Source organism: Odontomachus brunneus, unplaced genomic scaffold, assembly GCF_010583005.1.
Source record: "Odontomachus brunneus isolate Ranch 3 - 2012 unplaced genomic scaffold, Obru_v1 Obru_scaffold_176, whole genome shotgun sequence".
Lineage (NCBI taxonomy): Eukaryota > Metazoa > Arthropoda > Insecta > Hymenoptera > Formicidae > Odontomachus > Odontomachus brunneus.
The window spans coordinates 184787-210424 of NW_022639626.1; the positions used below are offsets into that span (position 1 = coordinate 184787).

At 40.9% G+C, this 25638-nt stretch overlaps 1 protein-coding gene across 20 annotated transcripts in view; it reads right to left on the minus strand.

The window, feature by feature from the left end:
• Positions 1 to 822: 822 nt before the first annotated feature.
• The window catches only part of LOC116851452 (disintegrin and metalloproteinase domain-containing protein 11), a 43136-nt gene continuing 18320 nt past the window's right edge, over positions 823 to 25638 (minus strand). The window contains exons 3-26 of one of the 20 annotated variants that reach the window (XM_032830855.1): positions 24353 to 24501; positions 24122 to 24178; positions 23928 to 24007; positions 23655 to 23724; positions 22957 to 23103; positions 22297 to 22500; positions 22134 to 22208; positions 21860 to 22032; positions 21441 to 21610; positions 21152 to 21315; positions 20841 to 21008; positions 18597 to 18901; positions 18287 to 18406; positions 17813 to 17894; positions 17616 to 17711; positions 17251 to 17407; positions 12164 to 12302; positions 10416 to 10568; positions 8249 to 8320; positions 6541 to 6671; positions 5375 to 5684; positions 4932 to 5042; positions 3429 to 3635; positions 823 to 1716 (exon numbers count right to left, since the gene is read on the minus strand). In XM_032830855.1, coding sequence (XP_032686746.1) covers positions 1197 to 1716; positions 3429 to 3635; positions 4932 to 5042; positions 5375 to 5684; positions 6541 to 6671; positions 8249 to 8320; positions 10416 to 10568; positions 12164 to 12302; positions 17251 to 17407; positions 17616 to 17711; positions 17813 to 17894; positions 18287 to 18406; positions 18597 to 18901; positions 20841 to 21008; positions 21152 to 21315; positions 21441 to 21610; positions 21860 to 22032; positions 22134 to 22208; positions 22297 to 22500; positions 22957 to 23103; positions 23655 to 23724; positions 23928 to 24007; positions 24122 to 24178; positions 24353 to 24501 — 3860 coding nt within the window. In that variant the 3' untranslated portion in view covers positions 823 to 1196. Of the gene's footprint in view, positions 1717 to 3428; positions 3636 to 4931; positions 5043 to 5374; positions 5691 to 6540; positions 6672 to 8248; positions 8321 to 10415; positions 10569 to 12163; positions 12303 to 15020; positions 15124 to 17250; positions 17408 to 17615; positions 17712 to 17812; positions 17895 to 18286; positions 18407 to 18596; positions 18902 to 20840; positions 21009 to 21151; positions 21316 to 21440; positions 21611 to 21859; positions 22033 to 22133; positions 22209 to 22296; positions 22501 to 22956; positions 23104 to 23654; positions 23725 to 23927; positions 24008 to 24121; positions 24179 to 24352; positions 24502 to 25638 lie in introns of all 20 variants that reach the window. The other 19 variants (XM_032830856.1, XM_032830861.1, XM_032830857.1 and 16 more) reach the window with 19 other exon arrangements.

Here is a 25638-nt window from a genome sequence, read left to right on the forward strand (position 1 = left end):
GTCACACGTATTGTGCGAGAAAATGGTTAGATTAGAGCAGCTTTTAGAGACCGTACAAATAGAAATAGTTAAGAAGTAGACGATTAATGGTACTTTGATCAGTGCGAACGAAAATACTCGAAATGCTTTGCATGAAAAACTTACAATCACTTACCATATTCTTTCAGGCTGACAATTTCGTTTAGAAATCCTCGAGAAATTCGCATATATCCTCAGTGTGATGCAGATTCAATAATGAAAGATAACATTCGATAAAGTAATTAACTGCGTAAAAAACTTTCAAGATCAAACGATCTAATTATCAGAATGATTGACACGCACCGATTTTATCCAACGTATCTCTCATTGCATTCTACAATTATCATCGATTAACGTATGATAATAATTTTATAAATAATAAACAATTTTACGCGGTGTAACTGATAAAACTTATAAGAAATTTTTGCACCTGGCGTACTCAGAATTGAAAAAGAATTCAATCGTATGTCACTAATTCTAAGTTTATTTTTAGATGTAAAAAAATTCTTTTCACTGAACTGAACTCTGAAGAATTCATTTGCATCTAAAAATAAACTCAAAATTGGTGACGTACAACTGAATTCTTTTTGAATTATTTTTGAATTCTCTATGCTATCTGAGGTATCTTGATTAATATTCATATTGCATCGCTGTAAATAATATATGTAATCTTTATATTCAAAAGTATATCTAGGAACTAGATATTTGAAGCTGAAAAGACGCTCTTTTCTCGAATGCTTATTGCTATAACCTCTGCAAACGTTATTCAATAACATATTTTGACGAATAACAAACACTGCGAAGTTTGAGTAAATCGTTTTACTAATGTTTATTAATAAACATTTCGTATAGATTATTTGAATTTATTATAATTTAATATGTGTTGTAAGTGTTTTTGTGTTGTATTCGTCGCAATTACAGTTTATCGTTATTTACACTATTCAGTATAAAATGCGAGTTCGAAATTAAATCATCGTCATCATCGTTATCATTGTCACACCACTATATCGATTTATTATTATTTTTTTAACTTTTAATCTTTATATTTATCTCTTTCTTTCTCTTTCTCTCTCCCCCTCTCTCTCTCTCTCTCTCTCTCTCTCTCTCTTTCTCTCTCTCTCTCCCAATAATTCCTTTTATTTTCCCTTGGACACTATCTGTCATCGATTAATTAGTTATCAATGCTTGTACTCGGGAAAATGCGTTGGGGGCAGTAGGGCAGTATTTTCGTTATCACTAGTATTGTTAATATTAATTAATTCTTTTGGTGAACCATTATTCATTATGTTACAATCTAGACTAAAGTAATCGTCTAGGGGACATTTGTTAATATTAGGCAAATGATTAACATCGATTCCACGCGCTTCGCTTAGCGGATGCTGTTGCTGGGTTTGAGCATATTCGACCTCGGCGTTGCCGTCGAGATTTTTGTCTGTTTGTGGGGGGGATGGATAATAGCCGCGCTGCTTGATTGGCAGTTGTTCCACCGGCAGTTGGTGTTGCTGTTGCTGCGGCTGCGGCTGCTGCTGCTGCTGCTGCTGCTGCGGCGGCGGCGGCGGCGGCGGCGGCGGCTGCGCCTGTTTTTGCACCGGCAGCTGCACCGAAGGCGGCGGGGGTGGCTGTTGCGGCGGCCGGTGCTGCACTCCATCTTCACTAGTCCACCGGGCTACTTGTTGTTGAGCTTGAATAAATGCATCACTAGAAAATAATAAGATTACACGAGCCCATTGGATCTAGTCCACCGCCACTAATGCTGCATTCGTACGCATTCGACGTGACAACATTCAATAAATGCCAACGGAGGGAAGTAAAGGGAAAAAAGAAAGAGGGGGAAAAGAAAAGGGACACTGGTTGACACAGATAGATGATAGAGCACACATGATCGCTCCTCTCTAAATTGAGTTTTGCTTTTTTCTCTCGTGAACGAAGTGACGAGAGCTTACGATATCGAGTAAGATAGGAAAGAAATCTTCCTTCTTCGCAGGATTCCCGAAAATTTCTCTCCCCTGTCTCGATTGATCATATTTGGTCAGTATTTTGTGATATCCATTGCTCTTGCTTGGTTTGACATTCTTAGAATAAATAACAATAAATTTAATCAATAACACAGCCTTAGAATCCAAAAATAACGATTCAATGACTGAAAGATCTAACTCCTTTTGGATCATTTTCAAGAGTAAAGCGTCTCATATGTATTCGCATTTAACCAAAACACTAATTAAAACATTTAAAGCGCGTGCAAAGCTTTATTCATCACTACGACTGCTAATTAGATCCAACAGTTGTCGTACACACTACCTTCGAACGTCATAGCGAAGGGAAGTCTTCAGATAAGGATAAGTGCGCACATCGATCACAATGTAAATCGTTTCGATTGGAAGATAAAGTCAGGAGAGATCTCTTACAGCTGCTTCAACGAGAGACTCGTTTGTCGTAGTCACACGAGTCCTTGCAATGTATGAAACACTATGGAAGCAACATGTGCGAGATTCGACCATAATATACTCGTGGACTCCATAAGGTATCTCAAATCTACCGGGTCTTCCTTTTAACCCAGCACAGGCCGATTTGAAGTGGCACTTAACCACAGGAAGTTGAAAGCGCAGGGTTATTCAGCGATTCGCCAAGCATAGCATCTCTCTACGCTCGGGATCAAATATCCGGTAGATCTGGGACACGTTACATCGAGCTCACTGGTCTGACTTGTGTGTTGTTGTTGTTCTGAGAGCAACATTCGCAGCGCAGAAGCAAACGGAAAAAGCATGCAGACCTTTGTGTGCAATTTTCGCATTTCTCTCTTCAAAATTTCGCAACATACATTGCAATCGTTTGCCGCTTCCGGTATCTATAATGTGCAATGCGGTGTTTGTAATATGCGACGCAATTACAAACACTCCGCAATTGCGGACGTGCAAATTGAAAGTCGTATGCCGAGTCCATTTATACTTTGCGTAGATTTCAAGTTCTGCAAGCAGTGATAGTATGCCTCTCGTGATTTACGCGCGATCCTTTACTGTGTTCTTTTCTTTTTTCTCTCTCGTTTTTTTTTTAATTCACGATGACGGAAAAATCTAATCGATCGAATATGGTCCGAACCGTTGAAAAATATACTCTTATCTCGACCTTGCTTCTTGTGAATTTTTTTCGATACCATGCGTAATATATCTTGTGATTTTCGCATATCGCTTAATAGATTGCCTCGATCGCTACAACTTCTTCGTTTCTCTTTTTATCTTTTTGTTTTTTTCTTTCTTTCTGGACAAGACACGACACGCACCATCCTTATCTGAGGTATATCGTGGGATTCGTGATATAGGAATAATATAGACGTGATATACAGCCGACGAGTCGTTATCGGTGGATAGTCACTACGTGAAGCCGGGTTTTCGTGATGCAAGAATCTGCGATACCTTTCACAATCGGGTGTTTCACCCCTAGTATTTGAGCCTCTGTCAGGATCGGCAGTTTCATAGATACCCTCCTCCTCGTGCATTTGATGGGAGTGTTGATGGGAGTGTTGATGGTTGCCGTAAGGACTTCGGGACGTCGGCTGACGATATCTACCGTAGACGAATCTACTAGCGTCCTCGTCGCGGCCGCGGCTACATCTTCTGCTTCTACGTAGGAAATCCAATCAATTCCTGCATAAGTCGTGCTCTTTCTCTCTCTTTCTCTCTCTCCCTCCCTCTTTCTCTCTATTTCTCTCTCTATCTCTCTTTACGCGACTCTTATTTGTACTTGTAGAACTTTATTCGGTACCAAAAAACTCGTGTTATAATTTCCCGCTAATCTCGGCGCTAATCGAATCGGTCCCAATTTGATTATAATTACCCGGTGACAATCGTGCTCGTCACACGATCACTTAGTATAAACAGACTCCGCATTACCCCTCGAGTCAATTCTCCGCGTATAATTACTTCTCGGTGTTTCATTATCAAGTTCTGTTTTAGACGAAAGATCATTCTTTCCGGTTATCTCCTTGCGCGTGTCATTGTAGTCTACGGTTTCGCAAAAATATGGCGCGAATATAGTGTTTGATATGCATAAACAAATGCATCGAATCTGACAGCCTTCTGATGCGCAAGATAGGAAGCAGAATAAGATAATAAATTAACCCTCTCATTTTAATCTTCCTCGAATATTACTTCGATACAAAGTCACGCAAATCTCCACGTCTTCTCGTCTTTATTTCTTATTGCTTCTTCGCATTTAATCCGGAACGTGTTAATCAGATTTTGCGTATGATTATATACATAATCTCACTTTTTCTACTCGAACTTTTACCGAATTTCCATATTTCAGTAAGCGATTTATCAAGAAAGAAAAAAGAAAATAAGAGGAAAAGTGACGGCCACAATTGACTCGTAGAATTATTACTGACTATGAGAAAAATTCCGATAAGGAAAGTTAGATATGTATGAGGCGTAATAATCGTATAAAAATAAAAGTATAATCAACGCAAATTCGTTAAAATGCAATTCAGATAAAGACGATATGCAGTGAAAATATATCTCAAATCATTTTCTTGAAGAACTGACACATGAGAGGGTTAAGATAAGTTAGCGAAAGAGGAGAAAGTAAGCGATTCACAGTGAGAGTTATGGCAGCGTGTAAAATGTCTGCTATAAATGTCTGGCTGACAATAATTGTGAATAACAAAGTATGAAAAAGCTCAAACATATATCGCTTCGCGATAAGTAATACCTTATCAAATTGAAACAAACGTCTAATTTACAAATCATTACTATAAGAGTTTAGGAATATTCCCCAGTGTATCATAATAGACATTTAGCTATAGCTCGAAATCATTGTCTCCATATTGTCTCGAAATTAAGCCTCTTTGTTTGAATTTGTAGTCGGAAGCTTGTCTGACGTAAAGCACGCGTGTACTCATTTTTTTCAGAAATTCTTACCCTTGAGACGACTCGCTACAAACAGAAGAATCGATTCTGTAGTGCCGATCCGGCTCCCCCTCGGACATTCGAATCTCTTCAGATCCATTTGGACTCTCCGGATCAGGGTAGCTGGTGATAATATTGATTGTTAGAATCTTAAACATCTCCCACAAAATATCTCAAAGAATATATAATTATTCGAATGTAGATATTATCGGAAGAGATGGAATATCAGATTTGGTTTCCGGATTTGAGTCGCGTGAATTCATCTTTGTTTGATTCCTTTGTTTGGAATCAAAGATGAATCCACGCGGTTCAAACGCGGAAATCAAATCTAATAGGTGGAATATCAAAAGCCTTTTTTCACGCAACCTCAAAGGTCATCATGAAAGATCGAAAATCCCGAGAAATTAAGTATCGCAGAAAATGTTGGGACTTGAAAATCGTAAGAACTTCTTTACCTCGAATCCTCGAGCTGGCGAATGAGATCCTCGAGAGTGCGTATACGGAGAGTGCTGCACAGCGGCTGCACTCTCCGGTTCTCCTCCTCGTTCTCCTGGTTGTCCTGGCCGTCCACCTCTTTGCGATATATATCGAGGTAGCCGCACTGAGCCAGCGACTTGCGTATGGCATCTTCATCCAGATTTCCGCTGCCTGAAGCAGCGCCGCCGAGGTCGCCGCGGCTCGCCGCGCTCTTCAGTACCTCGAGTATGCCATCGTGGTAGTTGGTCAATTGGTTCATGGTCCTCTGCATGTCGAACCCGCTACCGCCTAGTCCTGGCGATCAGGTGTGACTCGAGTTACCGCTCCATAACAAGGACTATCAGTTCGAGTTTGTTAACCCTCTCGTACGCGATCTACCTACATCCTTTCTCTTTCTCTCATTCCCTCTCTTTCTCTCTCTGTCTCTTTCTCTCTTTGTTTCTCTTTCTCTAGATTTACAAATTTTCCCCGTTCAATTGATATCCACAAATGTAATTCTTATAACATTAATCCAAGGTTCTTCGCTATCGTTTCCGTAAAAAATGCAACTCACTTCATTTGAACATCGTAAAACGTATGATGTATATCTCGGGGATTAATTAGTGCATGAGAGAGTTAAGTCCTTAAAAGGAATCTTTTAAGAAGAGAGAAGAGATAGTCTTGTATATTAACCCCTTATATATTTGATAATATGTACTATATTATGAACGTTTCTAACGACACGCACGCTAAATCAATTGGTTCTCTGCAATTTCACAAAATGTAAAACAGAACTGTAGAGACGAGGCGTAACTTATAAAGGGTTAACGCTCGTGAAGAGTCGGTGCGAGGAACTCGTATTTGCACGGATCGAAAGTTAACCGAGCTTGCGGCGCGCTCAAGAACGAAAACTTGAAGCGTTCTGCTGCTCGTTTCCTCGTTTGCTCGTTTACGTTGTAACAAGCATCGAATTTGGCGGATTTATGGGGGGTGGATAGTGAACGACAAAAGACACGGTGTGTTCAGCGGCGGTAACTTGAGCCACAAGTTCGGCTAACTTCTTCCGTTTCTCGATCGTTTGAGCCCTCGTCACAGCTACTCTTCACGCGACACATTGTGAGTCATCACGCCCACTTGTTGTTACAACTATCAGGCATTACAATACCGTAACCACCGTGTTTCTTTAAAATTCCCTTCTCAGGCAACTTTGTGTGATTGTTTGGTGGAAGATCTATGAAGGAGACAATCTCCTCAGCTCCCGTACCTCCATCTTCCTCCTCCTGCTGTTTATGCTCCCTGAAAAACATGATCGCACACATGTCAGAGGTTTGCCACGAGCCATCACATCTTCGATATAAAATCGTGCTACTTTTCATTTTCACGAAAAGAAAAAGGTGCGTTAACTCAATCGAGTCAATATTTCAAGGGTGTTCGAGCATTTGCTTTGTCGTAAAAACAGAAAGGACAACTTTCCAATCCTCAGACTCTCATTTACATATTGTCCGGCTTTACATACTTACTTAGAACAATATCGTTATCAATCCCACACATTACATTTTACACGAGAAAATATCGTTTTGTCAATAACGCTTGCAATATTATGTGCAGATCAAACAAAAGCGTGCGAAAGTTGAGTTCGTAGATTCCTTTGGAAGAGATAGATATAAATAAGTGTGTCGCCGGGCTTGCGATTCGATTAAGACTTATCTATGCTTTTATCTCAAATTGAAGAAAAGAAGGCTTATATGTTCGACATCGACTCGTGAAAAACGAGTCGTTTGAATCACGGACCAACCAAGTGCTCTATCGCAAGCAAAGTGATTTTGAGCGAAATTAGAGAAGAGACTTCACTTCAGTGAATTTTCCTGACATATAATGAGAGAACTCTCTCGCAGCGACCACTGCTGCAAAATCGATCGATACGTTTGCGTTTAGTTAACGAAAATGAAGTGTGGCGACGTTTATTGATATCTGATGTTTTTGCGATATGAGACATATCAAACCAGCTGCACGCGAATACGGCACGGTTCGCGCGGAATTAATAAGTGGCGACAGTTAATAGTTAACTATGCGCTATTTAGCATCGAGATACGGTGTCCCAGATTCACCGACTGTCCTGCGGAGAAAAGGGAGAAGGAATAGCGGACGCTACAATGTTACTGGAACATCACGTACAAGTGCACCCCATTAGCATGCAGTAAATGGAGAAAAAATCATAGCAGGGTGAAATGAGAGAAATAGAGATAGATGTTACGTTGCAGTGGGTAGCAATAAGCATGCACAGGGATCGAATCGTTCATTATTCGGTTCGACCGCAGCGTGTGTGTTATGTTTTCGGCGGAATTGTCGAGATTGCGAGATTAGTGCAGATAATGGGGCTTCGTGCGAGTTGGGAGACGAGGGGCGAATCCGGGCCGGTCGATGCGATGTAATCATACGCGGGAAAAGATTGGCCGAAAGGGATCGCGAATTAAAATTCGACGATCAGAGCCGCGACGTGCGACGCGCGGCTATTTCCGGCGTCATCGGGGAGTGCAAATGAATAGGCGATCAATGATCGGTCGAATCGGAACGATCGTTGATGATGCATCGACGTTTGTGGTCCAAGTAAGGAACAATAACCCCGTTCCACGATTGCACGGACGTGGCGATATCGAAAGCGCGGCTATTGGAGTTCAATTTGCCGAACTTGGGACTTGGAAACTCTAACGAGACGATCGGCGAGGCGGGATCTGCCTCTCCGTATTGCGGCCAATTGTCACGAGAAAGGCGGGCAAAGCCGGCGCAGCAAAGAAGAGAAGAAAAAAGAAATACGTGACTCCTTGTTTGGACCAACGTGACAGTGAGAAAACGGCGAGACACATGAGACTTACTTGACTCTTGGCCCGTCGATGTCGGCGACGTTATTCGGGGGTCGAAACAGCACGCGCTGGGTCTCGCCGCGGCTAGAAATATACTAATATAGGCATGCCGCGGCTATTCTTATTAACCCTCAATTATTGTGCACACCGTTGCTCAATTCCGTTCTTTCAATTCTTTTCGCGATCGGGAAACGAGTATTCCGCGCACGATTCCGCTGAACGCGCACGCTCTTTGTTCTCTTTGTTATTAATTCATTTACCGATTAATTATTTTCGTTCGTGTCGAAGTAGCGCGTAATAACGGCGACAATTTATAATTTATAACAATAATAACGGCGACAGAGCAGGAGAGTATATCTGCTTGTCTGTTTCTTTTGCGAGAGAGTGTGCGTTCGCAACAGTTTGCATTATGTATTTTATGACCGTACAACATCAATTTCATCCGAGTTGGAGATAATATTTTGAAACGTGATTTCACTCAAAGATCAAATATACCTCGAAATCAACATAATGTTCGGAATATCTAATGAGAACGGAGTACTGAGTATAAATCGTGATGAGCTGTATTCAAATTAGACTATTAAGTATTAGGTTCAGCGATGTGCCTTTCATAATAATTGAGGATTAACAAAATTCTGTAATGCTATCTTCCACTTCCTTTCGGAATAAAAAGAAAAACCATCGAACGGCGCTCGTAATTTTCTGTCGTTCGCGCGCTTCGACTTCACTCTCGATAAACACGAGAACATAATAATTATGTATATCCTTTTACGTACGGAACGCGAGGTATATCTTGATTGTTTGCTTTGAACATCAGCTTGAGGCCGAGAATTTTTCAGAAATCTACTAATATGGCATCATAACTAAAATTACGATCATTCTATAACGCGTACCAGGGCGAAGCCCCGCGAGGAGAGAACTTGTCTCTTATTAAAAAGATATATATCTACACACATATACTAATTTTAAATATCTCTGCGTAATAATATATCATCCGCGCATGATTTCGTAATCCTTAAAAAATCCCGGTATCTTATGTCAAGAGGCCTAACATAATTTACAGTATCAGGAAGATCATTACGAAGCGCATACTAAAGCTGATGTGAAATTGAGGAGTCGACATTTACCTGAAATAAAAAGGCATCGAACTCCAAAGTCACACTGATCCAAGCAGACTTTTAGCTCACTTCTTACAAAGCTGTTCGCGCATTTTCAACAATAAGCGTAATCTGTTACACAGGATGGGCCAAAAGTATCACATCACATGTAGAAGAGAAAAGAGACTGTATATTCTGCTAAAAAGGAAAAAAGAAAAGAGAAAATTGTCGCGAAATATTCGAGAGATCGTGTCGAATGTAAATCCATTGACAAATGGTAATTTTGGCCCTCCCTGTTGCTTCTAAATTACAAGGAAATACTGCAGACTTCGTTCATCGCTAATATAATAATAATATTCTTCGAAAACGATCGAACGACAGAAGCATCTCGAGCTGCAATCAATTCTACGTCATACACCGAAAAAATGAATGATACTTTTAACATTTGAGGGACGAATTCTGGGACATCGCGATGAGAATCGGTAAGAAGACAAGTTTTGACATGCATGTCGAGATATGCCGGTCGCGAGAAATGATGAGAAACAAGATGGCAAATGACATAAGATGTATGATGTAATGAGATGCTCGTATTAAAATGTACATTCATGTTAATGGAGTAACTCGCAATAGATTACCGTGAGAATATTTAATGCGAAATTTTAAGGACAGATCGACTTAATCTCACTTAATTGGGATCAAAACTTGAAACCATAGAAACTTATCCGTTGAGATTCTTTTTCTCTCTCTTCAACATCGACACGATTAATTAGCGGAACATTTAAGTTTCGAAACGAAAGAATTAACAAATTCTCTTGAGCGAACAAGGCATAATGACTTCCTTTAGACACGCGACAATTAGCTCGTCTTATCACGTCAAATCACGTCGCGAATCTTTCAAATTGATTCAATACTTTGAACATTTAAAAATCACTTCTCGTAGTCACCCATCGACTTCCATTACTTGTTTGTTGCAATTTATCCACTCCTTCTTACAAGTCTCCGGCATTCTAATTGCGTTAAATCGCTCTGTAAGCCAATTTGGCTATCAACTCGCAAAATAAGCAACGAAATGATCGTCGTACCTGTATTGAGGCATTCTGCCGAAGGTGAGGATCTTGTTAACGGAGTCCAGCGCCTCGGCTTCTGCATGATGATTACCCGAAACGCCACTGTAGCTCTTCTGCGGCGGCTTCTTGGAGTATGGCGGGTCATACTTCTGGACGGTGCCCTTCCTTCTGCGGGAAATACCCCGATTATGTTGACTTACAGATTCGAATTGCAGAAATAAAATGAAGCGCATGCAAGCCAGCAAAAAATTTCTTGAGTATTGAATAATTTCTTTTTTTGGGGGGAGGAGACTTTTTAATAATCTGTTAAGAGGGATCATCAGATCGTTATAAATATGTTAAGATTCTTATTAGTTATTAGGGCATAGCTACTGTTGTATAACCGATTATTTTGAAGTTAGTTGTAAAAAAAAAGTTTAGTTAGTAACGTCACGTAGTTAATTACGTCAATTAACGTCAAAGAATTACCTGCGGAGCACCTAATAGTTCTGTATTAAAATACAGAAGTATGTAAATGTTGTTAGCACACAACAGTTCATCGATAAATCTCAAAGATATGAAAAATTTTTCGAGACAAAAATTCGAATTTCGAAAAATCCGTGTTTATATAGTCTGAATCTAATACAAAATTATCTGAATTGTATGTATAATGTAATTCCCTAACACACACACACATAAAGTACTAAAATGTAACGCGTAATGGGTTTTTTAATCCCATCGCAGCGCGTCATCGATTAAATCTTAATATTCAATGTCCAGTACTTTACAATATTTACGACTGTGAATGCTTTGCGACGATTGCACGCTTATCGATTTATCTGTACGAACAAATCCGTCGATGCTGATGATTCCCCTTAATGTTCCCTCCGGGATGAGTGGCTTATCAGAGCCTAAGTACGTGACTATCTGTGATCAAAATTATTACAGATAATAATTATTATCATGAAGACAAGTGAGATTAAGGAAGTATAAGAGAGACACGAGTGTATTCAGTCTAATGACATGAATATATGCATGTACACACGTATTTATATGTGCATACTTGTATGTACATGTACAAAGAAGGTCGCGAGAAAAGCGTATATTGGCAGTAATGTTTTATTCTTCGAGGAATTTGGAATTTGAATTCTTTAGCGAGCGTTCTACAGGAAATTTCTATTTTATGATAGTCACCTAATTGATTGTCGAAAAGCGAAATCGATTGTTGTGAAATTGACATTGCTTGTGAAACTCAATTTTCATATTATTCGATCTAAGGAAATCTAAAGTTCAAGATTCTCAAGAGGATCTAGAGAACCTAAGAAAGAACAGTATATATTTGCAGAAAGCTGCATCGAAATTTTATTGAAGATGAAACTAAATCGGCATTAGGCTAGGCTATTAATTCGTCGCCGGATGAAGACGAGTCGCGCTGAAATTAAATGAAACGAACATACAATAAAACGAAATCAAATCCTCCAAAGTTCATACCATAGCGCACTACAGCGATTGACATGTAAGCGACATCAAGCAACGAAACCGAATGCTTGCTGAGGAGAAAAGACATCGCAAATTTCCCGAAGAGCAGCATGCCTTAGCGCGCCTACACTCCTTTCACCTCTCGCTTATACATATAAGAGGAAGAAAAGAAAAGAAAAAAGATAGAGAAAAAAGAAAAAGAGAGAAAGAGAGAGAGAGAGAAAGAGAGCGAGATAAAAAAAGAGAGAAAAAGAGAGAGAGGACACAGAGAGAAGTTCTACTTGTGTATGTTTCTGCACACTAACCTGAGACAGAGGGAGAAGTTTTTATGTACTACGACTGACCTGTAGCAGAGAGCCATCAGAGCAAATACTACGAAAACACCCCCTACCACCGACATGAGCATACCAACTAAAAATACAGTATTAGAGCCGTGGTAGTTCTCTGTGTACGTATGTGTGTATGTAATTCGTCGTCATCATCGTCATCATTCGGCGGTATCATCATCACCATCATCGGCGTCGTCGTCATCATCATTATCGTCATCATCATCATCATCATCATCACCATTGTCGTCGTTGTTGTCATCACCGTCAGATGCGGCGGGTTTACCGTCGCCGCCGTGGCGAATGGATTTATTTATTCGTTTATTTTTATTTGTTTTACGAAATGAAGATATACACCATTGGTTTCGCGCAGTGCAGGAGGGTGGTTCGATCCGTATTTTTCGTATCCGAGCGTCCCACAGCATGCAGACAGACAGAGATGGCAGACAGAAACAGACAAGAAACAGAGAAGCCAATATCAGCACGTGAAGAGAGACATACATGTATATTATCATATACGTAGACAACTGCAATCTAATACGGAGTGTTCATCTGTAAAACGCATCTACCGGAGCTTTACCTCCTAATATTTAGTTACATTATTATTATTATTATGTAACTGTATATATAACTGTACGTATAACGTCGAGTGTAACGCAGTTATGCACTTGAGTGCATTCTTAGTGGTTATTTCATTGTTTGTGCGTGAAATTTTTAATAAAAAATATTAAGAGGTAAAATTCTCGCGTAATGTGTCTTAAAATCAACACTCGGTATATATCATCGCTTCTATCACATAACTTCATAACTCGAAAAACGCTGATTGAACGTTTCCTTCGAACTCGCGTGGAATTCTGTTGTTTCAGCGATAAAGTAAGAATCTGCAAGTTTGAAGTTACGGAGTGTCGTAATCTGAGTAATGTTCGACAGGTACGCTTTGATAATCTTTTAGAATCTTGATATTTAAAAAGAATCTTAGTTTTCATGATCCACATATACTTTAACACCTAAAATTTCAATCATCTAAGAATCTATTAAGTAATCTGAGGACAATAAAAATCTGCAGATTTTACAATACGTTCAAAGATACGACGACATGTAAATCCATCGACTTAAAAATAAAAAAATCAGTCCTAGAATTCTATCCTTATATTTTGTCGGCAAAAAGATAACATCTCTGTCAATCTTTTCGAATATTCTTTCTTTTTTGTTATAATTATAAAAGTTAATTACAGGCGAGATATTTTATCACTGAGTGATAAAATATCATTTACATATTTTCGTGAACACAATTACCGAACAAGTCAATCTCATCTCTTAACTACTCGAAATATTGATTTTTTTCTGTGAAGTTATATTGACTCCCAAAATGTTATATTGACTCCCAAAAAACCGATAGTCCTAATTTGCAAGCGTCCATCAAGTTGCACACAATTATTAATAATCCATGATACCCAATAGATTTTTTACTAATCAGCTTTTTTCATGCTTTCATAGGACATACAAATAGCTGGCACATTATATAATTTCTTCGATACTGCCTTTTGAGGGACAACCAAACATTTCGACACACACATACACAACAGCAATTTTTTTCGTTGCTTAATATACTTTACCTGAGATTAACTAACATTTTATTTCTCTCTCTGGAATATTTAATCGTTATCTACTAATTTTTGAGTTGGCAAAAAAGGAAACACAATGTATGGAATATCAAATTGAAGGAAATATAAAATATATTAACTGATTCATAGGATTTCCATAATATACATTTATGCCAATTCTTTATTTATTTGACTAAATAATTCTTCTTTAATTTTTTTTTATCATAATCTCCGGTTGTCCCTCGAAACGCGATGGTCACTAAAATCAAGATCTTCGCTCGAACAGCATAGTCACGATAAAAAATCACTATGCCACGAGCACATCCATAGCACACCACATAGTAACAGTATTATTTATATGTATATATATAGATATATAATATATATATATAAAAATGATATACATATATTTGGTCATGTATACGAGTGACTCAGATACAAAATCAGCTGCATCCAATTTTCGTGAAAGATACTTGGACGAATGGAAATGTCTTGAAAAGTGTTTGCATCCATGTTAATTAATAACATTTGATATAATATCATAAAAGCTCGAAAGTATTAAATAAACAGATATGTATTTACGAACGTAAGAAGTAATCTAAAACTCGGAGATCCTATGAATCAGCCTCACTTTACTCAAAGTATTTAAGATCCGAGTAACTTAAGACACACGAAGCGTATAATTAGTAGCACGATCAGAATCAAGAAGACTCAAGCCTGTAGTGTAACTATAGGACGACTACGCTCTTCTAACGAACTTCTTAGCGAGGAATCCGGGAGATGCGAGGTAACTAGAATCTAAGTGAACCAAAAACTAAAGCGTCAACGGTCCAGGGACGTAAGCAACCTAGACTTCAAAACACGTTCCGAGAGACTTAAGAGATTAAACTGCATTCGGGATTCTCGCAACTCATTATCCGGCAACGTCGAAAAATAGCGGGAGAAAGAGGCCAGAAAGTGAATATGAGAGAGATATCGAAGTGTAAAATAATTTCCAGGACTAGATGCAGCAACTTCTGTTTCTGCGACTCTCGCGTTTACGTGTAATAAGTGAACATCGAGTAGAATAGGCTAAGAGTGAATTTCGATCGATCGATCGATATTATGAGAGCATTGATGGCCGCGTGCGATGCCTCTTCATCATCATGATCATCATCATCATCCAGCCACGAATTACGACGACGACGAAGACGACAGGCCTTGATCGGACGATCTGTTTGCTGTTACTGTACCTGTAGCAAACAGCCATTAGTGCAAAAGAAACGAAGACGAACTTCACCACACCCACCAGCATCAGTACTAGCCATCCCGTAGAGAGATTGTTGTTGGTGCTTCCTGAAACGATCAAGCATTTTGTATCCCGCGCGTGCGGTGTGTACGCGCATTCACACCGATCGTGTGTGTCGTGTATGCATGTCGCGTCGCGCGGTGGTTGCACCCTAATAAGTCACTAAATATCGTCACTCTAAATCTCGTCATGGAAATTTGTAATTCCAAACCCCCAAACGAAATATATCGACACGTCATCTTCGTTTCACTAACGAAATGAGTTAAGAAGCTCTTATATCTAGAATGACGATATTTTATACGATTGTAAATTAACTAAATATTATTCAATCATTAAAATATTAATAATTACTTAATCTAAGACAAAAATGTAGCGGGATAGAGGGTCTATAAGGTGATAAGGGGTGAAAAAACAAGAGGGATCTTATGGGAGATATATATACACATATATCGGCTCTGGAATTCAATAAATCTAAGGAACTTAAACAACTAAAGCGTCAAACTCAATGATAAATTTAGGTAAATGCAATTGTAAATTGCTTTGTACAAAAAATGTCCTGTGGATGACCTATCGTCCGAGGGATAAGAGTGGGAATGTCGCATCCGAAAAGATTGAAACCACTGAAAAGATATAACAAAATACGAGAGGATTCTTTTCCTTTCGTCGTTTTTGCTATTTCGTTTCGCTCAAAACGAGATCGAACGGGTGTTATCGTGATATATATATATATATATATATATATATATATATATATACATATATATATATATATATAAGTTGACACACACGTTCGATTTTATGTGCACAGCTGATAGTATGACCTCCAAAAAGATTCTGACTTTACGCCTTATCACGAGTCAAAAGTCAATCGAAACGATCAACTGGTCCACATTGCTACAATCGAAGGCAAGTAGACTTCCTTCTTATCGGAAACGGCACTATTTTCAGCCCAAATCGTTTTCCGCCGATCAAACAGGCGATTTGACGCCGATCAAATGTGCAGCCGATTTAAGAAAAATCGTAGCTTCGACTTGAGTTTTCGTCTTTATGTCTCGATAACCATCAGTCTTTTAAATAAAAAATAAAATTATTTAGTGTTTGTGACCGCATATGGATAAATTAAATATTTCTTTCCTCTAGTAAATGCAATTTTTCTTTTTTAATATATCTTTGCGACGTAAATTACGTTAGATTAGGCTTTCGCTAATTTGCAAATAATGATTACAACTTCGTGGCAATCGTATTTTTCTAAATGAGTATAATCATTTTTGTTTCGTAAAAATTTTCAGATTAAAAATAGCATAATTTAACAGAAGTTCGTTGCATACAATCCATCAATGATTATTGATTAACCTATTAAAATATAAAACATGAAGTATTTTATGACCATCGAATACTTCATATTTATAACATTTTTAAATCCTACAATTAATGCAGATTTGAATTTGTCGGTTGTTTCTGTCCGTTTTCTTGTATTGCAACATAATAATATATATATTGCAATATAATAATATAATTATAAATAACATTTATATTATCATATCGATGTCTCAAATAATTCAAATAACAACGAATGAAATATGTTTGTTCTTGTGAAGAATACGTTTTGAGTTAAAATCAGTAAAGTTTGGACAATCGAATATCTTCGGATATCTGTAATAATTTGTAAGATTAGTAATGCGAATTTAAAGAATTATAATACAAATACACTTTATAGACACAAGTCATATCTAGCATATCATATGCTTACACTGAACGAATCTCAAGTTATTATGCACCTCGAATTGAGTCATCGACATGGGAACAACATGAGATCAATGATCATATATAACAGCTATATGCGCGGACTATTGAACTCCTTTCACGTATTTAATCCTCTAGAGAACACACGTACTCACCTACACGCGCATACATACATGCGCAGTAAGTAGGTGATAATTCAGATATCTGTTGGGAATTGCAAACGACTAAGTATCTGGATCGTCACACAGTCCGTGTACTCGCTAGAGAATCAATCGCAGCATCGGAAAGAGAGAGAAGGAGAGAGAGAGAGATTTCTCGCGAAAATAAACGGCGCATCAATACCTCGCTTTTATTCTTGCAAGCCATCATTGGTGGATTGTATGCAATTAACAATGATGTAGAAATCGTGGGTCGTGAGTCAAGTGACTTACCGTAGGGGGTCTCTTTCTTCTCCAGTTTAGGATCAGCTTTACTGACTACTTCGACACTGGGTGTCGTTGGCGTCACCGTCGGGATGTGTAGCTCTATGGAACAGTCTGGCCCGTTCCAGCCGGTAAAACAATAACACTTGTTGACGTTCGTACATACCTACGGAACAAAACAACTTTGAGGAACGACGCGCGTACACTCGACGTAACTGACGTAAATCGACCGTTCGCTCGAGCAGCGGTACATTACGATACACGTGATAAGAAGCTCTACCCTCGTAAACAATCTCCCGTGAAGTCACGAGGAGACCATAGCTATAATACAATCGTAAGTAACGCCCGAATGTAAACATCACGTCGCGACTTACGCCATTTCCGGAACATTCGCTGTTGTCGAGGTTGCTCGGGCATTTGTCTTGATCGATGTGTGGAAACAAACTTGTGCAAGTTTGATTTACGCAAATCTGAAAAAGAATAATTAGAGGTACAATACACACTCGGATCGGTAAAGTGGCTCTTCTATGAAAGAATCGATTAAATTCAGGATTCTGCAAAATTAAATTACCAAATTGTCACCGCATGATGTTCCGTCACGGACCAATCCCCATCCTGGCATTTCCGATCCCTCCACCTTTCCAGTCGTGGCTCTTGAAAATCGCGACCATTTATCACCGATGATCAAGTTTCATAATTCAAGTTAAATTATTTTCAATATGTCAAACCGATAATATTACATTACATTGTACGAAGTGTATTATCCTATATATGATTAAGTGATGACAATTGGCTTCGTGAAGCTTCGCGGTGATCCAATCGATTTGCGTCAAGGCAAATCAGCTACCTTGACAATGCAAACAGTAGTGCAAGGGAGGGAGATTTTATTCACGATAAGCGTCGACGCACGCAACAATGATCGTACGTGCGTCGTCGATGAGACGACTCAGTTCGATCATATCTCAGCACCACGTGAAAAAACTGACCGAGAAACTCCACAAATTTTCATCCTTGAGTAGCGACCACTCGCTTGTCAGATACTCACTTGCATTCGTATTCCTGGCTCTTGATAGAAATTATAGTTCTTGAGTAATAATCCTTCATTCCATCGATGACCGGTTGCTTGCTTCCTTGCTGACACTGAAGGGATCCGCAACGAACGTTTCTGAGGAAGAAAAGCGTCTCTCGTATTGATCATTGAATGTAAGCGCTATTTGAGCTTCGAAATCTCTCGCGAAATGGAACAGAGATGGTCTCATTGTTTTAGCAGTGACAGTGCGGAAAAATATCCAGAGTACCGTACAAGCATGTTTCGATATCGATTGTCCTACGCAAGTACGAGAACGACTACTCACTCTGCCTCGCACTTGATAAAGTGACCGGTCGTGTCGGTGCCGCAGTGGCCGTTGATGGACCCCTTGGAATTGAATTGCTCGAAGCACTGCTTGTCGGCGGCGATGCCGCCGTAACCCCAGACCTGCTCGCACTGCAGATCCAGGGCCGGGCACATCCCATTGAAGCAGTGTCCGGCGTTGTTTGAGCATGGGTTGCCGTTCTTCTTATAGACGTCCGGGGGACATTGGCCGGTGTCGCCGGAGCACACTTCCGGTAGATCGCACTCGTTCGTCGACTCGCGGCAAACGACACCGCGAGCTCGGAGCTGCAGTTTCGTCGGAGAAATCTCAATTTCTTAACCACTAACACGAGGCCTACCGGAAGTATCTCCTCCGGGAACAACGCGATAATTTTTAATACGTTCGCTGTCCATCACGCGCCAGCGCGTAATAAAGCTCCTTCAGGAGTAGTGTTGTTGTGTCGTTCAGATGGGCAGCGAACGCGTTTTTGTCATTGAATTTTTTGCTATTTATATCCCAAACGATTCAGAATTTCTTACACGAAGAAAATAGGATATCACTTGTCTGAATATTATTGCTATAACAAAGTATTAATGTTATCTTTCGTCTATGCATACAAGATAGTTGTAATAACCATAGAATACTCTAGAAGTGGTACACTGGCCTTCTACCTCACGTGTTTAAGCGGTATTCTTAGTAATGGCGTAACCGAACCTTACGAATCTCTTAAGCACATTTGTTCTGCAGATCACAACAGAAAGACAGCAATATTCCTTCGGTTGAGGCAACTATATATTAGGTCGTTACATCAATTCGTTCAGATTTTGACATGCTTATTGAGGCATGGAGCAAAGAGAGAGAAGGAAGACGGCAGGGGATCCATTGTTTACACTGGCTCTGTTGTTGTGGCCATATTCTAGTGTACAATTTGTTCGATCTGGTGAATCAATTGGCGAGTTGTTTGTGAAAAAATAAACGGGAAAAGCTAAACGAGCATTATCCACATATTGTGCTTTATTATTTTCGAAAAGGAAAGCCACCAAAAAGATATGCAATGTGTACGGGGCATCTGCAGTGACCGATCGTGTTGTTCAAAAGTGGTATGTCCGGTTCAGAAATGATGAGAGTTCAAGTTTGAAGACGCGGAAGCGCTCAGAACGGCCTGTAACAATTGACACGGCTACGATAACGGCTGTTGTGTAATCGTCCAAAGACATCTCCAAGCCGAAAGATACCGTGCCGATGTGTGGGTGTTGCATAATCTCAACAAGCGTCAGTTAGCGCAGCATATACTCGTATGCGATCAACTCTAGAAGGAACGAAGAACAACCCTTTCTGCAGAATATGGTTATCGGAGATGAAAAGTGAATTGTTTATAACAACATTGTGCGGAAGTCTTCATGGTCTGAAAAGGGTAGTGTTCCCCAGACATGCTCAAGACTGACTTCCATTCCAGAAAAGTGATATTATGCATTTGGTGGGATTGCGTGATCTTTTATGAACTGCTGCCGCATAACCAGACGATTAATTCGGTCAAGTAGTGTGAACAACTGGACAATTTGAAGGAAGCTCTTGTTCAGAAGCGACCTGCATTGGTCAACAGACAGCGAGTTACCTTCCACCACGACAATGCGAGGCCGCACACATCTGTGACCACTGTATAGAAGTTGGTGGATTTTTCGTAGGATGTTCGGCCCTACGTAGTCCAGACCTTACATCGTCTGACTATTATCTGTTTTGTTCCCTCCGAAATTCCCTTAATGGAAAAAATTTCGGTTCTTTGGATGATATCAAAATTCACCAAGACAGGTTTTTCAAGAGCAAGGAGAAATGGCATTATGAAATTGCCTGAACGTTGGGCAAAAGTGGTTAAAAATAATGGATAATATATCATTTAATAAACCTTTTTTGTTAAACACATGTGCTTCAATAAAAAAAAATGGTAGAACGAACTTATGTAACAACCTAATATATAAGGATGTACCAACTGAACATCACGTATCATAAGAACTGTGCTGTGAAAACTATAGATAGGCATATAACAATAGCTTTTAACGCCATATCTGTTTGACTTGAAATCACAGAAATCTAATTATAGAATACATCGACATAGCGAACATAACAACTTTCTCTGTGTACGGATCGTTTGTGGATTCGTCTAATAACTCGAGCTCAGGAGAACGTTCGTCATGCATTATTTCCAGAAAAGATTCCTTGCTGAAGAATGAGAGAATCTTGTCTCACCTTGCAATCGCTGCAACAAGGGCCGGTCGCGCATTCGGCCTCCGTTGTCAGCTTGCAGGTGATAGGATCGCAGCAAGGATCGAGCTCGTGGCATTCCTCGATCGATCCGCAGTCGCATTGTTCCCCGTCGTCAATTACCCTGTTACCGCATGATCTTCTAACCTCCAACTATTCCCAAAACAGACCCAATCGATTAGGAAACGTTCGATCGAGCCCTCGCGGCGCGACGGCTCGACTCGCTCTGATTCGCTCGAAATGTCAATTAGCGGCAAGTTTTTCTGCCTTGATTTTTTCGCTTTCGATCGATCTACCTCGTTCGGCTTGTTAAAAAGGCAGAAGGCGTGGCCGCTCTTCAAGGTTTCTATGTATTCCGTTTTACTACACTCCGAAAACTTGTACGGCTGAACGTTCTCCAGACCGACGATGGATTGAGCCATGATGCATCCGTGCCAATCGCGGCAGTTGCAGTCGTTCTCTGGAATTTTTCAACGAGATCACTTCAATCACTCACGCGCGCGCCTCGCTCTTACATTATACATCAATACCACGCGCGATCGATTATAATCGTGTCGGGAATACAAATGTGTGTGCAAAACTGACTCCCATCGTCGTGGCTCATGCCGATATTGTGGCCGATCATGTGAGCCATGGTGCCGGCTAAGAGATGGGGCTCGTAAGTGTTCAGATCGACGCTGATCCCCACGGATTTCTGGCTGCACACGGTCGCGGGTATCGCCACCCCAGATTCTCCGCCTAAGAACGTCTCACCCCTGCGGTCGTGCAGAAATTATACATTCGGTCACGCGTCAGCTATCTGTTCCGTGCGGCTTTTAATCCTCATCAAGGGTCGGAGCGGAATAGGAGAGAGATGCGAGTGAGACGCACGTAGGTCTTCAGGTATTAAGAAAGGAAAAAAAAAGAGAAGAAAAATGGCCGGAGAGAGAGAGAGAGAGAGAGAGAAAGAGAGAGAAAAATTCGTGGATGTAGGGTTAAAGACCCGAGACGAACGATGAACTCACGTGAGCAACTGAGTGGTGTCCTGAGAACTTTGATACATTCTCCGCATCACATAATCGTTAAAGTTTAACAAGGCGAGATCGATGTCCATGCCTTTATCGATTTGCGCCTGGTTGCTGCCCTTCCAAGTTTCGATGTAAACGACGGAGACTCTAGTGTTTATCGTACGGAAATACTACGAGGAAATCCAATTTAGCACACTTTCGGTTCGCATTTAGTCGCAAGTAGTGTGCGCGCCGGCCGCGCTTAAAGCGCTAAACGTCGTCGTGTACTTACCAAATCTGCGATATTAGCGACTTGGATGGCATCGTGAACAACCTCGGCTCTGGTACTGCCGTTCCTCTTGTCGAACTGTGACAGAAACGCAGAGACTTGGATCAGAGGTCGGATTAAGGCTCGTCGGACGATTCTAACGAGCGCGCGTAACCGACGGACGTACCATGGCCTTATCGATAATGATGGCAGTTTCGATGTATTTGATTGCTTCACGGACGTCTCTTTTGTATCGATCGGAAGTGGTCTCTGATAGCCCGCGGGTGTGCTTCTGCCGGCGGCTCTTTACACGCCACTCAAGATTACCCGCGTTAGCGCAGCCTTTGTTAGCTTTTGTTCGGGCTTCAAATATAATGTGAGGATGTTTCTGCTAAAAGAGAGGCCTGCATATAGTTAACATTCGCCGACCATCCGGCCCTGCCACTCGACGCTCCATTTAATTATAGCGCGACCTGAACCTTCCGAGAAGATACGTCTAATCTGGCAATAAAATCGTGCAACGATTCAAAGCTCGTGGACAACGAGCTTGTCTTATTTTGAGAGGTGACGCAAGTTATGAGAGCGAGTGCGGTTCGCTGCAGATTAGACATCCACATTTGTCGAATGGTTCGTTCGTGCTTATTTTCTTGCATATTCTAACGATAATGACGACGTGAATATTTTCGTCTGCTCAATAATCCCGTATAGAGATGTTATTATACGAAAAGTAATTAAATTTCGTGTATACTCCAATCGTGTATATTCCAATACTGTCACAGACAAATCATAAAGCTCCTGCGTACAATTGACTGAGATCTTACAGCTGACGAGAAATAGTTAAACTGACCGACAAGTCGCCGCCGTAGAACGGATGAATGACGAAAGTCTCGTTGCCTAAATGAATGACACCGCTGACACCGTTACACGTGTGAAAAGCAGCGCTAGCCCCCGGATAATCCCTCACAGTGCCGTGATAATAACAATGTTCTATCTCCTGCAAAGATTAAACAGTAACGCACCACACTGTGACGAGTCCCGAGTCGCGATGAAACCGCCTTACCCGATTAACATTTAAGTGTCACGTGAGTTTTCAACTTCACCGCTATTTCGCGCCGTTTATTTGATAATGAGGCAAATAATGCGCGGTACACGTATGCGCGCTTCGTGTACGTATGACATTTTTTCCCTTTTGCCGCCGCAAGCCGCAAGAATCACGCTGATTGGCCTTGTCCCACACGAGGTGTAAAAATAACTCGCGACATTAGTCGACACCACCCAAAGAACCACCTTCTTTTTTTTTCCTTTTTAACTCGACCTTTACTGCTCGCGCATGGAAACATGGATCACTGACGGTAAGGACCACCATTAAAAGCATGTTTCACCGTCTAAACTCGATTTAGCAAACCGCGGCCCAGAGTGGGACCAAGTGTACAAACTATTATACCTTCGTTAACGACCGTGACTGTCAGTTGGAGACACGTGAATACTTAAGTGTTATTTAATTTGCCGCACATGAAATTGCATCTCGCCCGGGATGCCTCTTACCTGTTTAGACATTTGTTCCGCGTCTTTATCTAAAAAGTCTTTCTGAATAAGGTTCGGAGCTAAAAGTTGCCTGCAACAAAGGGATTTTCTCCATGAGAAGAGTGAAAAGAGTCAGAAAGTAATTTTCAAACGAATTAGATTTGTCAATCGGATTCTCTACAGCTCGTATTGCGTACAATTGAAATCCCCCAGAAAGGAATTCAAGAAGGTTATATATGTTAAAATCAGTGCATTTCAATCGTAACATCGATTTTAGTAATTTAAGGGACTTACGTATTTAATTCTAAATCTAGGCGAAATTTGTGATTAAAGGCCTTGATCAGAAGGGACGTCCGATGAAAATGTCTCCCTGTCTGGAAATGCCAGCATCGCGATTAATCATCCGTGTTTTAAGAATCACCGTTCATCTCGCGAATTACGTTGACACTTAATTAATCGTTAAGGGGTACGCCTGTCGTGAAACTTACTCTCATTCTGCCTCTAGAATTTTGATATCCTCCGTCCCCGTAACCTCTTTGAGGATACTGAATTGCAATAAAGATAATCATTAATCATTAATCGTTTATAGGACGCGATGTAAAAAAAAATATATATATATATATATCGCGCTCAGCCCGCGGAGAAATTTCACGCAGGGGAGAGCGCGAGAAAGGAACGGGGGCGAGAATTAGAAAATAACACGGGACGCGCGATTTTACCTTCGAGACGCCGACTTCTCTCGTGGATATCCCCATTTTCTCGTGATGCCGTAGCTGTACCGGATAGATGATCTGATAGAAATGCCCACCGATATTTCGTACTAGCTCCTGGTTTTGTCGATATTCGCGTAGTAGTCGTTCGACCTCACCTGAAATCAATTTCCACGTTCAATCGAACGCCCTAATTTCACCCCTTCAGCTCCACTGCTTCCTCGCCCCCGCGATCTCTCTAATTTCATCTCGAATAGACTTTGGGGCGATTCATTGCGCCATACCGACGAAATTTCACGCTGTTGCCATTAACCTCCCCTCTTTCTGCAAACTGCCGAGATTTCAGTACGTATGGCTCAATAATAATAATAACGATAGATTTTATTTTCCGACTCCGCGTCCACACACGTGGCCATATATTAACTCTTTCAATCTCGGCCGGATTCGATTTCGATTTCCCGAAGTGAAAGCGAGACGCGTCCTCTCGAGTCTCACGCGGCGGCTCAATGACACAGATCTGCCATTTATAAAAGTGTGCAAAATATCATTTCACGTTTCACGCGATGTCACGACGGCACTGCGCTTTTAGATCGCCACGATCGACCGGCACGGTTTCAGGGTTTAAAGTGGTCGTCGACGGAACTTTAGAACTGTCAGTTGGGTGCGATTTATGAGTTCGAAATTATCGCGATTTCTTCCATCTGCAGATTCCCCGAGCAATTTGTATTCCTCATCGACGTTTCCCTCCCCCGTTTGTCCGGCAGTATTTCTATTCGAGAGGTGCCGGGGAGCGCACACCTTGCATGCTGGAGAATTGCCATTACCCAGATCGACAATAGATATCGATCGATCCGCTCCTCCGGGCCGACTCTTCCATCTCGCCGCGCGAGTTGCGCTTCGCGTCCTTATTTCGAGAAGTTTGCGTGTGAATTCAATTTCTATCCACTCTTCAGCGTCGCCCAAACACACGCCGAGATTACTCGTCGATTAATTTACCCCTTTCGCGCTGCGAAACCCACCGCAATTCGCCCACCCTTCCGGCGGCGATTATCCCTCCGGTTCCGCGGAAACGTCGCGAGTACTCCGTGCAAATTGCGATTAATTCAGCCGACAGTCACGGCGGACATCGTTATGTTTCACCTCGCCCGTGACGCTCGTTACACGTCGCGCGCGCGGAAACCGCCCAGTGGTGTCTTCGATTTTCCGTCAGAAATTTCTGACGTTCTCTCTCCTCTCTCTCTCTCTCTCTCTCTCTCTCTCTCTCTCTCTCTCTTCTCCCATCCTCCCGTTATTTC